The sequence below is a fragment of the Malus domestica genome, chromosome 11 (genome assembly GCF_042453785.1).
Source record: "Malus domestica chromosome 11, GDT2T_hap1".
Lineage (NCBI taxonomy): Eukaryota > Viridiplantae > Streptophyta > Magnoliopsida > Rosales > Rosaceae > Malus > Malus domestica.
Genome location: NC_091671.1, coordinates 10,529,660 through 10,547,015, shown reverse-complemented (window position 1 = coordinate 10,547,015; position 17,356 = coordinate 10,529,660). Strand labels below are relative to the sequence as shown.

The window sequence follows — 17,356 nt, the reverse complement described above, 5'->3', positions numbered from 1 at the left end:
GGGTCTAACCGTAGAAAAAAAGGAGTGAAAATATTGCACAACAACCTACTGTATACGTTGCCTATCAGTGGTCCACATTCCATCATCCTCTTTTATCCCACGGATTGTATTCCTCATTCTCCTTTACATAGTTTGAGCATGAAAAAAATCCAGTAGTCTTGTCACCTTCTAGCAACCACTGCATTCAAGACTTCGTTCGCCAATCTGTGATCCATCAAACACTGGTTACTGGTACGCATGTCTTAAAGTCTCTTTTAAACAAGTGATCTATATCTGCTCATTTCTCCCAGTTCATTTCCGCCACCCTATCAAGGCATATTTTACCTTTTTCAACTTACTCACCAAGTTATGGCCTAGAGACCCACCATGATCTATGGCCCACCCATGCCGCACCACCTCAACACATTGGTCATCCTAATTCCACCATGGATCATACATAAATTGCTTCTTCCATCGAGGTTGTCCCACCATCGCAGAAAGAAACAACATTGCATGATCAGAACCCTCTAGTACCACATGTCTAACCACTGCATTTAGATAACATCTCACCCATTCATTTGTAGCTAGAGCCCTATCAATACACTTCTAGATGAAACCTTCATCACGTCTATTCGATCATATGAAAGGATATCCCTCAAAACCCAAATCCAATAAGCACGTGGTTGTAACAAAATTCTGAAAAGTGCGTATACTAGCAACCGTCAGCCTATTCCCACCATCTTTTTCCGAATCCCATAATAAATCATTAAAGTCACCCATCAAAACACATGGTTCCAAATAATTAAAAATATGTTCGGATAAGACACCCAACTATTGTGCCCTCTTGCGATCATTAGTACTCGTATAAACAACCACATGTTGCTATTTACAGTGGTGAGTCAAATCATTAATCAAAACTTCAATAAAAAAAAACTCTCCATATTTAACCAACACAACATCCTTTGCATCTTTCCAAAACAAACACATACCTCCTGCAATACCCATAGGCTCAATAGCATGCATACACGCCTTTCCAAGCCTTCGTTTGAGATATCGATAATGTCTACTATGATTTTTAGTTTCTATTAAAGCCACTACTTTGGGGGAATGGAGCCTAGTTTGCTTCAATGGATTGTCAACTGTTAGGTCTCCCTCGATACCCTGACAATTCAAGCACAAGATATTCATTGCAATCGCGGAGACCCTCACAGGTAGCCTCCGCTTGGTCCATTCCAGACCTTGGGTTCTTCTCCACATGATGTAAACCTTCCTCATAAGAGTCCACATTTTCATCTTCCTCTTCACGGCTGCACTTTGTTCATCCTCTCATAACCGCTTCAATAATAGGTAACAAATTAAAATGATCAAAGTTTTGGGACAAGAGACCCTCACCCACACTTGCACCCACCCCTCCTATTTCTGGCAAATGATCTAAGTTTCTTTCCTGCTCCACCACAATGGGAACGTTAAGATCAAATGCATGACTGACTTGCACACTCTCATCACTCTCCCTTACGGCCCCTCCATCCTCAGGGTGATTCATCAATATAATTGGTCCCGCCTCTGCAGCAACCACACATCCCGGACCAATAAGACCAACGTCAAAAGCTTTCTCACACTCCGATCTCTGTCTTTCCTCCTCCTCTGCTACCTTAGCTCGACGTTCATGTTGATTAACAGCAATACCACCAGGCAGTCATCTCCAAGTTGATGGTGAGGTTGACCCACTTTATCCCTTCGAACCCATATGCATGTCTCCCGACCCCGATCTCACTTGCTAACCTCTTCCCCTAAGCCAATTCCCTCTCAAATCATATTCTACATCCAAACCCTTGAAAGCGTACATAGCCTTAATCTCCTCCCTCGTAGCCATCTCCCCAAGTAGCTGGTCCTTACACCACCTAGTAACATGCCATAACTTTTCACATATGAGACAATAATTGGGCATCCCTTCATAGCGAAAGTCAATCCATATTTCCCCATCATCTGGAAACCCCACATTTTCTCCTCGTATAAGCGGCTCCCGAGCATCAACAAAAATCTTCACACATAGAAAAAGACCAATACAATCTCTTTCATCATCTTTATCTACCTTGATCACTCGTCCAATCAATCCTCTGATTGCCAAAGTTATTGCTTCCGTCATATTCATTGGTGGTACATTATGAAGTTGCACCCACATATTAACAAATGACAAAGCCTCAGCCTAACGCCCATGGCGAGCCCCATCAACAACTAGCACTAAATCTTCTCTAAACAGCCACGGTTTATCAACCTCAAGAACCCTACTTATATCCTGGTGCCCGACAAAACGAGCCATGAAACGATTGTCACCCAAAGCCCTAATCGAAACTCCCTCATTCCCTCTCCACAAACTAGTGAATTGATCAATAAACCCATTCTCATTCACCACCTTAATCGAGAATACTTCGGCCACAAGGCTATGATGGAAGCCCAAAAGAGCACCCTTTGCATCTTTCTTCTCAATTTTCAGTCCACACTTCTCCTTCTCTGTCAAAGATAGACTGGAACCAAATTTTCGTGCCAAAGACTCCATATTCTGTCGCACTCATCTCTCCATACCAACGTAACAATTGTTCAGCCTACACTGCAATATCCTCCCAACAGTACCCCCCAAATACAACTCCGCAATCTCCTTATGAGAACAACGAAACTACTCCCCTCACCCTACCTAGTGTAGAAAACTATGTAGAAAGCACTAATTCCCACACCAAACACGACCTAAACCCTAACAAGTACAGCGCCGCCGTTAACCCTTCTATCAAGAAACCATAACCCTCCTCACGAGGACTTGTACCAAAGGCAACTTGTTAGGTATGGCTAATTAAGTGAAGAAAAAAAAACTTTTGCATGCGGAAATATTGTTTGACCCTATTAATTATATTAACCAGCCATTCAATATGAGAACAATTTCTAGCTGTAAATTTCATTAAGTAGTAGGGGAATCGACCGCCCCTAATATTTTTTATTTTTTCTTACATTTGACCCTATTGTGAAGCTTACTACACTTATTATGTATGTAGATAATATGGTGATAAAAGAAAATGATTTGCAAGAATGTATAGCCTTGCAAAGATACCTATCTACCGAATTTGAGATAGAAGACCTTGGATCCTTGTAATATTTTCTAGGGATTGAGGTATCGAGAAGCGGTTCTAGAATTTTCTCGTCTCATAGGAAGTATATTATTGATTTTTTTTGCATAAAACTGGCATGTCAACTTGTCTGCCAGTAACTACACCACTAGAGGAAGAATTGAAGTTTATTGTTGATCCTAATCAAGTACCAATTGACAAAGGGGGATGCCACATATTAGTAGGTCATTTAATGTACTTGACACACACAAGCCCTGACCTTGCATATGCCTTGAGTGTGCCCATTAAACATGTAAATGTTATAAATAGGCAAAAGTTAGAGAGATAACATTTGCTAGTGATAGGAGCGAAGTAGGTGTAAAATATCACACTGTAACTATAACACAAGAGGATGACAGATAAAAGAGGGAGGGAAAGACATTGATGTTATTGATCTTTTCCTTTTCACAATGTATTTTGATAGCACACGGAGCGCTCTATTTATAAAGCAACCCCAAACGAACATAATAATTACATCTTGGAAAGCATAACACACACTTTTTGAAAGTATCACACAAATACAATCATCATTCTTTTCCCAAGTCCACATTACTATGTGGGAATTCATTAATCCACCAATGTTTACAACACTTCCCCTTGGATGCCCACATATGAACATCAACTGCCTCGTTAAAACCTTGCTCGGAAAAACCTAGTGGGAAAAAACCATAGCGAAGGAAAAAGAGTACAACTTTACTTGGATTGTTGATATAGTGTTATGTATGCTTATGCTGCTTCGTTAAAACCTTGATAGGAAAAACCCAGTGGGAAAAATCTTAACTGAAAGAAAAAGAGTACAACATGTATGTATCATAGATGCTCCCCTGATTTTGCATTCTTCAAATTTAGCTGATTGGTAAGTCGAAGTAATTCGGTACCTTGCACTAACTTCTGAAACATGCACTTTGGTAGAGATTTGGTGAATAGGTCTGCCAGATTTTCATTAGAATGGATTTGTCTTACTTCAATAACTTTAGCCTTCTTAAGCTCATGTGCACTGAAAAACTTTGGAGATATGTGTTTAGTCTTATCGCCCTTGATGAATCATTCCTTCATTTGGGCAACACATGCTGCATTATCTTCATGGATGACAATTGGAGTGTTTGTCTTTGAAGGTAGACCACATGAATTCCAGATATGATGGATCATTAATCTTAACCAAGAACATTCATGACTTGCTTCATGTAAAGCAAGTATTTCTGAGTGATTTGAAGATGTAGCAACTAATGTTTGCTTTGTTGAGCGCCATGAGATTGTTGTATCTCCATTAATGTACACATATCCAGTTTGTGAGTGGGCTTTATGCGGATCAAAGAGAAAACCAGCATCTGCATATCCAACAAGGATATGGTCATTTGTGGATTTCTCTTAGTAGAAGAAACCCATGTCTGTTATCCCACGAAGGTATCACAATACATCTTTGACTCTTTTCCAATGACGAATTGTTGGAGCAGAGATATACCTTGCTAAGAAGTTGACTGAAAAAGCTATATTTGGTATAGTACACTGTGCTAAATACAATAAAGCGTCTATAACACTCATACATGGTACTTCTGGACCAATGACCATTTCATCATCTTCTTTTGGATGGAATGGATCTTTCTTAATGTCTAAAGAACAAACGACCATTGGCGTGCTGAGTGGATAAGCCTTGTCCATGCCAAATCGCTTCAGGATTTTTTCAATGTAAGCTGATTGGTGGACCAAAATTCCACTAGCATAATGCTTGATCTGTAGGCTAAGACAATATTTTGTTTTTCCAATGTCTTTTATTTCAAATTTGCTTTTCAGATATTCAGCAGTTTTATTGAGCTCTTCAGGGATTCCAACTAGGTTCATGTTATCGACATATAATGCCACTATAGTAAATCCAGAATTGGATTTCTTAATGAACACACAAGGGCAAATGACATTGTTGGTATATCCTTCTTTGATTAAATACTCACTGAGACGATTATACCACATTCGTCCAGATTGTTTCAGCCCATATAATGATCGCCTTAATTTGATTAAGAGTATACCTCGTGGTTTGTTAGTTGTTTCAGGCAACTTAAGTCCTTCTGGGACCTTCATGTATATGTCAGTATCTAATTCTCCATATAGATACGCAGTGATGACATCCATAAGTCGCATGTCAAGTTTTTCTGAAACCACTAAACTTACTAAGTAACGGAACGTAATTGCGTCCATTACAGGAGAGTATGTCTCCTTATAATCAATTTCAGGTCTTTGTGAAAAGCCTTGTGCAACGAGTCGTGCTTTATATCTCGCAATCTCATTTTTCTCATTGTGCTTTCTTGTGAATACCCATTTGTAACCCATGAGGTTTACACCATGCGGGGTTTGGACTATTAATCCAAAAACATTTCGCCTTTCCAAGGAATTTAATTCTGCCTAGATTGCATCTTTCCATTTAGGCCAATCCTGTCTCTGTTTGCATTCATCAAAAGAGCGGGGCTCAATGTCATCGCTTAATATGATTTCAGTGGTTACTGCGAATGCGAACATGTCATCGATGATTATTTCATTCCAATCCCACAATTCATTAGTACATGCATAATTTATGGAGATTTCTTTGCTTTCATGTACCTATGTCTCTTCAGGGATATGTGTCTCATCAAAGACATTTTCTTTTTCTGGAAGTACAGAATCATGAATTGTAGATTTGTCATTCATTTTCTCTTCCTGAATGATTTCATTCGGATTCAATTATGCCTTCATCTTTCTCTTTCGAGGGGCTGAATCTTTTGAACTTGGGGGTCTACCACGCTTCAGGCGTGCACCAGGTGAATCATTCACTGCCACTTTATTTTGTCCAACAGGGACATCAATTCTTGCAGGTGCATTTGCAACTAGTATATGTGATTTTGTCACTTTCATAGCATCATTAAATGCATCTGGCATTTGATTAACAGTACTTTAAAGATGAACGATCCTTTTCACTTCATTTTCACATTGAGTGCTATATGGATCAACATGAGGCAAGGTGGGTACAACCCATGTTAGCTCATGCTGTTATTCTGGAACGGTATTTTCTACCCCTAATGATGGGAAGACTGTCTCATCAAAGTAACAATCAGCAAAACAAGTTGTAAACATATCACCTGTCAAGGGTTCCAAATATCTAATGATAGATGGTGAATCCAAAATCCACATAAATTCCCAACTTGCGTTGAGGTCCCAATTTAGTGCATTGTGTCGGTGCAATAGGCACATAAACAGCACAACCAAAAACTCGTAAATGTGAAATGTTTGGCTGATGTCCAAACACGAATTGTATTGATAAGTATTGGTGGTTGGCTATAGGTCTCAATCGAACCAATGATGCAGCATGTAAGATGGCATGTCCCCGTGCAGAAACTGGCATTTTTGTTTTCATGAGCAGAGTGCGAGCTATTAATTAAAGCTGCTTGATAAATGCTTCTGCTAGACCATTTTGAGTATGGACATGAGGAACATGGTGTTCAACATCAATGCCCAATGTCATGTAGTAATCATCAAAGGTTTGATAAGTAAATTCACCAGCATTATCAAGTCGGATTGACTTAATAGGGTAATCTGGGAACTGTGCTCGCAACTTAATTATCTGAGCAAGAAGTCTCGCAAAAGCTACATTTCGAGTAGACAAGAGACAAACATGTGACCATCGAGTAAATGCATCAACCAAAACCATAAAATATCGAAATGGTCCACAAATATTCCTTTGAATTCTTTGCATAAATGATGGGGATTCAACATCAACCTTTAGTTGTGATGGTCTAATTACCAACTTCGCTTGAGAACAAGCCTTGCAAAGGTTATTATTTAAGATATCCATGTGTCTGCTCAATAATGGATGTCCATTAGAGTTGGTAATGATCCTACGCATCATGGTGGATCTTGGATGACCCAGACGGTCATGCCAAAGCATGTAAATTTTTTAATCAATGAACTTTTGGTTCATGACAGTATGTGATTCAATTGTCTTTATGTATGTATAATACAATCCACTCAACAAACCACGCAACTTCTCTAATATACGCTTATGGGTATCATTGGAGGTAATGCATAGATACACCACATTTTCTGCACTTTTCATTTCAATGTGGTATCCATTTAAACTTATATCTTTAAAACTCAACAAATTTTGAGTAGATCGAGTAGCGTACAACGCATTCTGTATGAACAATATTGTTCCATTTGGTAACATGATTTGGGCTTTTCTTGAGCCTTCAATTATATCTAATTGGCCTGATGTTATTGTTACCTTTACTTTTGTAAGCATCAAGCTTGAGAAATACTTTCGATCTCGAAGTATTGTATACATGGTACACTGTCTGCAGGATAAATATCTCCGTCATTGCTCTTGTTTTGAGAATGACCATAGTTTTTATCCATGCTATATGAGTAAGGAAATCACAATTAATTTATTTATAATAAAAGGAAATTGACATGCCACTTTTATTGATTTTGAAATGCAAGCATTTAGACTACAAGTTCAGAATAATAAGAGTACATTAAACAGAAATGATTCAATCGGACCGATACACTTCATTCCCTCTTTCCATAATGAAGTCTGAGACATCTAGGTGGGTTGTGTTCAACTGTCCTGATAAGTCGCACACTAGATCAGGTATCTCCATTAGTCTAGCCTGGTCGAGGAAATTGGTCTTGACACCCTTCTCTTTGAGGGAGGCTTGATACAGATCCACCCGATATTTTGGGGTACGACAAGTACAGGCCCAGTGCCTATTGCCACCACACCTATGGCAAACTCCTTCAAGATTTTTAGGAGTGTTATTCATATGAGTTTTGCCTTTGTGGCCATTTGCATTTTTGAAGCTCAAGCCTGAATTATGCCTTAGAATCTGGTTGTGAAACTGAACACCATGATTCTTACCTTTCCCGTTCCACCGACCTCGCATGTTGCCACGTCCTCGTTTGTAATTATTACCATAAGAGGATGTGGTGTTCATATCGAGGGAAGCAACATTCACTTATGGGAATGGTACAGATCCAGTAGGCCGGGACTGATGATTCTTCATCAGAAGCTCGTTATTTTGTTCAACTACCAGGAGCATAGATATCAGCTGATTGTATTCAGTGAAGCCTCGCTCTCTCACGTTGGAGGCATGAAAGGTGATGAAAATCTTTTCTAGCATATCTTCCTTAGTGATGTTTTCCCCACAGAGTCTCATCTAGGAGCTAATTCTGAACATCACAAAATTGTGTTAATGGATCTTCAACCATCAGGTATTCGCTTTTTAGTCCTTTATCAAAGTGGCGATGGATAAAGATCATGACATTTGCCCGATCTTGAGAATATGCATTGTTCTCCTCCTTGATTGTTTCTCTAAGATTCTCTGCCTCTAGATGAATCTTGGCATCCATTACCCAGATAAGGTAGTTCTTCCCAGTAATGTCCAGGGCAACAAAATCAAGATTTGCCAAGTTCGCTATTTTTTTTTTCTAAAAGAAAAATGAGATGTGTAAGAACTTGCAATAATATGTATTTTGGAGGGATGTAGTGTTAGAACTTTTTGTTCTTACAAATATTTTTTCATTTTGATCTTCAAGCCAAAATGATAAGCATTCAAAACTTCAGGCTCGAGATTTACTTGATTAATGAAGATGGCGATTGTACCGTACCATTCTCATTGAAAACAAAATATAGCATAGGATTGGCGATTATTCCGCACCACTCAAGTAGCAGGAAAATTTAAATATACAGAGCATGGTTGGTAATTATACTGCACCACCTAAAATTGCAATAAAATTAAATCTGCAACTCAAGATAGGCGATGATATCGCATCATCTTGGATTGCAGTAAGATTAAATTTGCAGTTCAAGATGGGCGATTGTACCGCACCATCTTTGACTGCAGTAAAATAAACACTAAATTAGTAATAAGGAACTACACCAAACAAGAAATCAAAGATATATGTAATCGTTATATTGAGAACTAAAAGCAGGCATGGTGCTAACAAATCTTCACGAGGATATATCAGGAAGATGAGGCAGAGGAGGAAGAAGAACAGTAAAATCCTTGGAGGAAGCATTTTTCGATGAAAGGAGATTAGAACTGGTTAGAGAGTCGTGCTGATAACGTGTTATAAATAGGCAAAAGTTAGAAAGATAATCTTTGCTAGTGACAGGAGCGAAACATGTGTAAAATATCACACTGTAACTATAACACAAGAAGATGACAGATAAAAGAGGGAGGGAGAGATACTGATGTTATTGATCTTGAAAATAATAATTACATCTTGAAAAGCACAACACACTTTTTGGAAGTATCACACAAATACAATCATCATTCTTTTCCCAAGTCCACATTACTATGTGGGCATTCATTAATCCACCAATGTTTTCAACAGTAAATTAATTATATGGGTAATGGATATTTATCCTTGATTGATGGGCATGGGTTGCTCCAACCCCATTTATAAGCTGTCAAAAAAATAGCTAACATTAGTTGAGCAAACTAAGATTTGGGAGATAACTCCCCAATGAATATGATTACAGAGGAGGACTGAAAATTGAAACCAAAATTCTAAGGTGTTCAAAGCGAGGACCAAAACGAAATTTTTGTCCACTTTTGTATATATGTGAGTACATATTTGCCTTACCTTGTGAATGTACAATGGTTAATGAGAAGAAGAGGAGTATGTAAATGAAAGAAAAAGAAAAAGAGAAGTATTTGTACAGAAAGGACTGCATCTGCAATGTGGAAAGCTCTTCTAGAAGTTCTCCTTGTGGAAGACGAACCGAGTTGCTGAGTTTAGACTAAATTCTAGGCATAGCTCCCTGAGTGTTTTGGTAAGTGTTGGACTTCCACAATAGAAGACACCTGCAACAAACAAGAGACCCGAAACCGTAAGTCTTATGCTTAGAATGTTCAAAACTTTGTAGTAGCTTGAAGACTTCATAACTGTTATGGATAAAAACATAGGAGAGCTTCATCAGAATTAGGCTCACCTATTCGGGAGGATTCATGTGCGGCAGCCAAGTCGGAAAACACCTTTCTCCAATTAGGCCTTGCAAAATGAGTTCTTATCTGTCACAAATACGTTATAGAATTAGTACTAAAACTCCACTAACAATGCTTTGTGTGTGACAATTTTTCGAAGTTCAATACCCGGCTTTCTGAGACAACATCAACTCCATTCTTAGCATGTTGCAGTTTCTGCACCATGGCAATAAGAGCAGACCTCGCATCTCCTTCTTCGTACACGCTGGTCAAGTAGTTGTGCATTTCTATCATATGCTGCAACATTTGGTTCATGTTAAAGAAAACAATGAAAAAAAGTGATGCAGCTAGGGTTGGTTTTATCTGACTTTTAATTTGAATGAACTCACATAGTGATCACATTCTGCAATGTCGTCCATGACACCTTTAAACCATTCAAAGGAAGCTTGCTCCCTTGTTATCCAATAAAAGTATGCTCTTTCTGGACCCCTTTTATATGCCTCCCTTTGCATGTTGTTTGATTTGGTTTCCACGGATGTTTCTTGATGCTCAGTTATCGAATCCTACATAAGGTAACTAATTTGAATTGTTAGTTATCGTTCACATAAGATTCCCGATAAAACTTGTTTTTTTTTTCTACTCGGACTCACAGGATTATAAGCCAAGTTGAGGTTTATTTGGTTTATGATATCTTTTATGATGCTGACGAAGGGAGTTGCTCCAATTCCCAGACCTATGAGCAATAAGATATCAAACTTTATGTAATTTTGAGCCGGTGCACCATATGGTCCCTTTATGACGATCTTCGGATATCTGCCATAAAAATAAAAAAACGAATAGCAGTTACTGATTTTCGCTTTCAGTTTGACTCATAATGAGCAACATTTTGTTCATGCTAAGATTCTGCTCACCCTTCTATTTCATGACCATAGTTTGAATGCGCTTTCGTTTCTATTCTAACGAGATTTCCCTTTCTAGTTTGTGTACTTTGAAGCTGGCTGCACGCCTGCATATATTTGAAGAAGTATGCAGCAGAGATTAAAGAATTCAAGACTTGTTTAAAAGAAATGGTCAGTTTTCCAAATTTCTTCGTGATTGATTAAGTAGCCTAAGCGAAAAATTAATGAGTAGCCTCAGGTCTAGAACTGTTAGAGAGTAGGATGTTGATATATAGATTATAACACAAGTATTATGATTTAGGCTCATTAATACTAATACAAGTAGATTACCTTTTCGAATCTTTCTCTAAGCTCCGTAGTCCAGTCTCCCAAGCTTCGTATGTGGACGCTCAAGTAGTCATCTCCTGGGGCAGAAGTGATGGTGAAGGGATGCCTGTAGTGAACGAAGTGTTTAATTTGTGTAGAGATATTATGGTTTCGGATCATGATAGCAACTATATAATTTTTGTTACCATTCAAAACCTGATATATCAGGGCACTTAAGAAAGAGGTACATTCCACTTTTATACTTGAATCCATGAGGTTTGCTCATGTACAAAGCCAGAACATTTCCCGTATATATTACCGCCTGAAATATCCAACAAGCGTGATGAATCAAATCAAGTTTCCGAGATATTTCAGTGAATGTTAAAAGTTTCGAGCACTGACCTTAATGACATGGACAGGGAGATTAATTTCTTTTATGATTATAATAAAACGCTCAATTGCATACAACATTACTGGAACAAGGATATACATCCATGTCTGCAAGAAACGAACGATGCAAATTGTTTCAGCAGGATGAATTTGAATCTTGGATTTGCAATAAAACTTTGCGAACTTGTTGTCCATGTGCAATCCAGTAGTATAGTGACAATAGCGATTTAGAGAATATGAAACTCTTTAAGTAGCATACGTACCGTCTTCTTGTGCCAGTCGCTCGTGAAAATTAGGAAGTAACCATGCATGACAAAGAGCATATACACCAACACAAGCAAATGATGTGCATACCAGAAAGAATTGAACCCTGACAATATGTTGAGTGGCCACGGTAAGTTGACATTTTTTCTCATTACATTTAATGCCAGTGTGAACGAAAACATCATCAGAACCGTCATCAGAATCCCAGTTATTCCTGGAATACTATTAACCAAGTCCATGTAAGTTGGCTGCTTATAATTGAAATATGTCCCGGCAACATCCATGAACTCATCTTCCTGGGATGTTATCAATCTTGGGAAATCACAAGTTATGTGTAAACCAGCATGTAGAGAAGTCGAAATTACAATTCCCAGTGCAATCAACTTATGGAATTTGATGTTGTCATCAAAAGGGATTAGGTTGCTGAGAAATGATGATCGAATTGCGGTAAGAGTTCCCCTACAAACTGGAATGAGAATGAGAGCCATATTGAACTTGAGAGTCTCAGCAGAGCCCTTTGCAATGCAGAGGCATGTACCCATGAGTTTATATAATCCATGCTTCTGGTATTGGCGGTATTTCCAAGTGAAGAGGCCTATGTTGATAGCTAACCACAATATCACAATCCATATTTTCTTCCAGTTTTCTTGCACAAGTTCTGCAGTTGTAGACAGGAATTTGCTAATGGGAGTTCTGTAACTTCTGGGAATCATGGATTTCGTGAGAGATTGGGTTCTCTTTCCGAGTTTTTGGTTATCTTCGGACACTGCCATTCCCCTCAGTAGGGTTTCCAACTGCCACATCTGTATTAAAACTAGAATGTAAGAAGTCGCTGAAGGTGAGAAATTAATTCTAATTAATGCTATCAAGAATCTACATATAACTTCACCTCTATATATCCAAGGTGGTCAGGGTCAATCTCTTCCATGATCAAAGCTGCGTATGATTTTGCTTGCATTTTAAGATTTGCCAGCTTGTTTGCGGAGGCGCTCAAAACTATAACCTTTTCCGTAAGAAATTTTAGAAATCGGATTCACAAACATATGGAAAAAAAAAATGGGAGAACGAACATGTAAATTTGGTCTCCATCCTCACCTCTTCTACCTCATCCTCGGAGAGCTTCCCATCACCATTCTTGTCACATCTAACAAATCATCAAATTCATTTATCTAGTTTGTGTTTAATAATGTTAAATTAAACATAGAGAGTTTTTCCTTACATGTCGAAGAATATCTGAAGTCTTGCTTCCATGTCTTCATTAGTTATGTCTTCCCAAAACAACCTTAATTCTTCAAGAGTGATCCCACCTTTCTCGCATATTATCCTTCTCCTAGCCAATGCATCAAACAATTCGCCTGCAAATTCCTTCGATTCTCCTCCCATCCCTATGAAACGAAAGCTTCTAAAATCTCACATACATTGTGTTCCACGTTCCATTTCAAAATGCATACAACTTACAAAAGGGTAATAAAGCAAACGAGTACTTACCAATGCAGGCTCCAAATTTGTCCCTGGAGAGCCTATCAGCGACCGCGTATTGATTAAACCGCTTCTCAACCTGCTTCCATGCATCCACTTCTTTTCCTGTGGCTGTCCTATCCAGAAAACGCAAGCTCTTAATCCCTTCTTTCCCTCCTGGTTCCGCCCTACATCCCACGCTGCCATGATTGTTTCCCTGAACCCCATTTCTCTTCCTTACACTGCTGTTGTTCCGCTTCAACGTCGCATCGTTGGAACTCTTGGTCACATTGCCTTCTGTGTCATTGTTACTTAAGGGAATATCCACCATGGGGTCAATATCAATTGTTTCAAGCTTCCATTTGTTGGGATCGTTCTGGTCATCATCCTTTGACATGTTCATTGCCACCATGAAATTTTTTTACCTCTGAAATTTACATGTCATGGAGAAGGGAAGGATAGATGTGGAAAATAGAGAAAGAAGGGCGGAGTTAGGGTTGTGGAGAGAAGACAAAGCTGAAAGGGTCAAATGTGTGTGGAAAGGAGGGAAGAGCAATGGAAGGCTCAGTTAGTTTGGTGGTTCTTTGTCTAATAATAAGAGAACAATGTCACTAGCTGCTTGTATTTCATTATTTTTGTTTTTAGCTATGTATAGTTATTTGTTTTGGTATTTTAGATATTAAGCTGTTTTTTAACAATTATTTTTTTCTCTTTTTATTTTTACACTAAATTCATTTAACCTACAAGTATGGAGAGAGAAGGGTTTGAGCTCGGGATACCGTAGGTTGAAGAAGAAAGCCTTATTTACAGGGAAATCTACCACTTACAAACAAAGCATTCTTGTTAATGTTCAGTAGATATAATGATAACGTTGCCACTGATATTACGGTTTTAATGATAATATTTTTGTTCACTTACAAAAGCCAAGCCAAAAACTTTCAATGGGATGGGCTGTACGTGTTACGCATTTAACGTATGCAATCCTAAACATAACCTTATACGTGTTATGCATTTAAGGCAGACGGAGTTAGAAAACTCTAACCTTATACATTATTGTGCATTATAAAGATACCTTTGTTAAGATAAAGAACAAATTTTTATTTATACATAAAAAGTTCACCATAAAAATACAAGTGCAGGGCAATTTCAAAGAACATTGTCTTCCACCCCAAGAAAAATATTATGCTTTTCAAAAACGAATTTGAGAAATTTCTTTCTTTAGTACTAAGAAGCACGAAATCATCAATGCACACTTCTTGTGAAACTTCTCTCTTGTGCATAAAGACATTTTGTTATGTCAAGAACAGTTTATAAAATTATGAATAAAATTAAAATGTGTCTGAAACTAACAATAAATTACAAAAGTTGATTACAAAAAGCTAATCAGGTGTCATCTTGCGTCAAACTTTGTTAAGTGTGAGAATTACTAAGATCACCAAAATCTAGTGGATGAGTTCAATATTCATGAAAATCCATGTGAGAAATGATCAATGTTACAAAAGCAAGACAACCTATCTTACTAATAAGGATTTTTAGCCAAAATGGTCTCTGAGATTTGCATAACTACTCACTTTGGTCTCTGAGATTTAAAATAGATAGAACTGGTCCCTGAGTTTGTCCACAATCAATCATTTTGATCATTCTGTGAAAAAAAATCTCTATAAAATAAGAATAAAATGACAAAAATACCATCGTTTTGGTCAAATCATTTTGGCCTATTGTTTATCAAATTGAGAGTAATTTTATTATTTTGATCCTTATGTAACATAATTTTTTACTCAAGGATCAAAATGATTGATGATGGACAATCTTAGGGATCGTTTCTATTGATTTCAAATTTCAGAAACTAAGAGAAGTTATGCAAATCTCAGATATCATTTTGACTAAAAAACCTACTAATAATAATAATAAATGATTAAGGGCTCCAACACCTATAAATAGAAGCTTCTTTCAGTCTCTTTTTTTTTTATCAGCACTTTTGGTCTCTATTTGGACTCATATTTATCACTTTCAACACGACATGAGCATCTTGAATTGAGTCATAATCTCCTAAGTGAACCATGATATCTAAGGAAGAAATTGATTAAGGATTTTCATATTGAAGACATACATTATTATTGTCATCGAGAGGATACATTTTGAAATTTATAATCATTGAAAAGAAATCAAGGGGGAAACTTTGAGAATGAATGCTCTCAACCAGTATACATTATTATTTTCTCTACACCCTAAGTGCTTTTACCTTTATTTTCTCGTTCTATATGTAGTCACTCTCAATTTGTGTGTAACTCGTTTCCTCCAATGTATAGAGGAAAGTATTTTCACGCACAGAGTAATTTTTATTTTATCACAATTTATTTTTTTGCAATTTACTTTCTTGCAATAAAAGTATTGTAATTTAATTACTTATCAATTTGATCAATTCGACCAATTCGTATAGGTTCATGCGATTCACCTTCCCATACATCTCAGCTCACCACGTCAATCACTAAATCCATACTATGGATGCAAATTTCTTCCTCCTTGATCTTGGACAAAATTGCACCTACAAAACAATTAACACCTTAGGTCAAGGCCAAGAGCCTCACGCGCCCACGATGAATGGGGGGGGCTTTGGCCGAAGAACCTCTGATGCCAAAGTTAGAATTTTGAGAGAAAAGTGTTTGAGAGCTTTGGAGAATTTTAGTAAGAGTCAGGACCTAGCTTTTTGGTGAGAATGAGAGCCTATTTATAGGGATAGGGTTCTTGATTTAGGTTGAATTTAGGAGTTATGGGAATAATTGACTAATTAATTTAGCAAATAAAATTATTGCCAAATTAACTAGCTAATTAATGTGATAAAATAGGCGAATGTGATGAGATCAATAAGGGTGGCCGGCCATTTGGGATTTTTGGGTAGTGGGTTATGTAATGGGGGATTAATTGCATTAATGGGTCATTTAATTGGTGATTTAATGGATTAATTAGGAAATAAATCCATTAATTCACCAATTAATCTAATTTAAACGAAATGTTTGGAATGGTTACCTTGTGGAGTATATGGATGAAATAACTTTTATTTGTTACCTTCTTTAGGCATTTTTTACTTGGTTAACCGATGATTGCCCGCTGCTCGTGCGTAGGAATCCCGGTATGCCTCAAGGGTATTTTTGTCATCTTTTATCCAAAAATTCACGTGTCGCCTTGTGAATATTTTTTGCTCCACAAATGCCCCCACAGCTGTTGGGCTGCTCACAAAAAATGGCAGCAGGTGTAGAGATCATCTTGCTTTAGGAAACGTAGGACTGCTTCCTATTTTGATGTAGATTCTCTCTTTAATAGGAAATTAGGTCTTTCTAGGAAAGGGAAATAAATTTCTCTTAAAGCCTAATTTAGTCCACCTTAAGTGGGTTATTAAATCAACTTTGGAGAGCGATTTATTATACCCTACAAGAGAGAGAGGGCTTAGAGGATATTTTGCCCCCTCCTTTAGCAATCTTCTACATCTTGCCCGTGCAAATGACCGTCTTTCATTGATTTCTTCGTCTCTAAGATTTGCATAACTACTCACTTTGGTCTTTGAGATTTGAAATAGATAGAATTGGTCCCTAAGTTTGTCCACAATCAATCATTTTGATCATTCCGTGAAAAAAAAATCTCTATAAAATAAGAATCAAATGACAAAAATACCATCATTTTGGTCAAATCATTTTGGCCTATTGTTTATCAAATTGAGAGTAATTTTATTATTTTGATCCTTATGTAACATAATTTTTTACTCAAGGATCAAAATGATTGATGATGGACAATCTTAGGGATCACTTCTATTGATTTTAAATTTTAGAAACTAAAAAAAGTTATGCAAATCTCAAAGATCATTTTGACTAAAAAACCTACTAATAATAATAATAAATGATTAAGGGCTCCAACACCTATAAATAGAAGCTTCTTTCGGTCTCTTTTTTTTTATCAGCAC

The 17,356-nt window shown here is 37.5% G+C and overlaps 1 protein-coding gene across 3 annotated transcripts; it reads right to left on the bottom strand.

The window, feature by feature from the left end:
• Positions 1–9,317: 9,317 nt before the first annotated feature.
• On the bottom strand, positions 9,318–13,960 carry LOC103447778 (putative respiratory burst oxidase homolog protein H). 3 transcript variants are annotated; one of them, XM_008386985.4, is made up of 15 exons: positions 13,432–13,960; positions 13,163–13,328; positions 13,039–13,087; positions 12,833–12,946; positions 11,943–12,746; positions 11,692–11,787; positions 11,496–11,611; positions 11,314–11,416; positions 10,996–11,090; positions 10,735–10,897; positions 10,474–10,647; positions 10,253–10,381; positions 10,093–10,171; positions 9,821–9,964; positions 9,318–9,564 (listed from the first exon to the last, which is right to left on the bottom strand). In XM_008386985.4, exons 1-14 carry the CDS (start codon positions 13,811–13,813, stop codon positions 9,855–9,857), a joined length of 2,580 nt encoding a protein of 859 aa, XP_008385207.1. In that variant the 5' UTR covers positions 13,814–13,960; the 3' UTR covers positions 9,318–9,564; positions 9,821–9,854. The 3 variants fall into 3 exon arrangements, 2 of the variants coding, with proteins under 2 accessions (XP_008385207.1, XP_070664882.1); XM_070808781.1 differs by having other exon boundaries at positions 13,163–13,345; positions 13,432–13,813; XR_011573507.1 differs by lacking the exon at positions 9,318–9,564 and having other exon boundaries at positions 9,669–9,964; positions 10,474–10,660.
• Positions 13,961–17,356: the final 3,396 nt, after the last annotated feature.

What these genes read in the sequence shown, in the direction of transcription:
- LOC103447778 (XM_008386985.4), bottom strand. Translation starts at nt 13,813, where the DNA reads ATGGTGGCAATGAACATGTCAAAGGATGATGACCAGAACGATCCCAAC. An exon ending in TCCCTGTCCATGTCATTAAG is followed by an intron (nt 11,612 to 11,691) that starts GTCAGTGCTCGA and finishes TGGATATTTCAG; the next exon opens with GCGGTAATATATACGGGAAA. An exon ending in TTGCAGAATGTGATCACTAT is followed by an intron (nt 10,382 to 10,473) that starts GTGAGTTCATTC and finishes CAAATGTTGCAG; the next exon opens with CATATGATAGAAATGCACAA.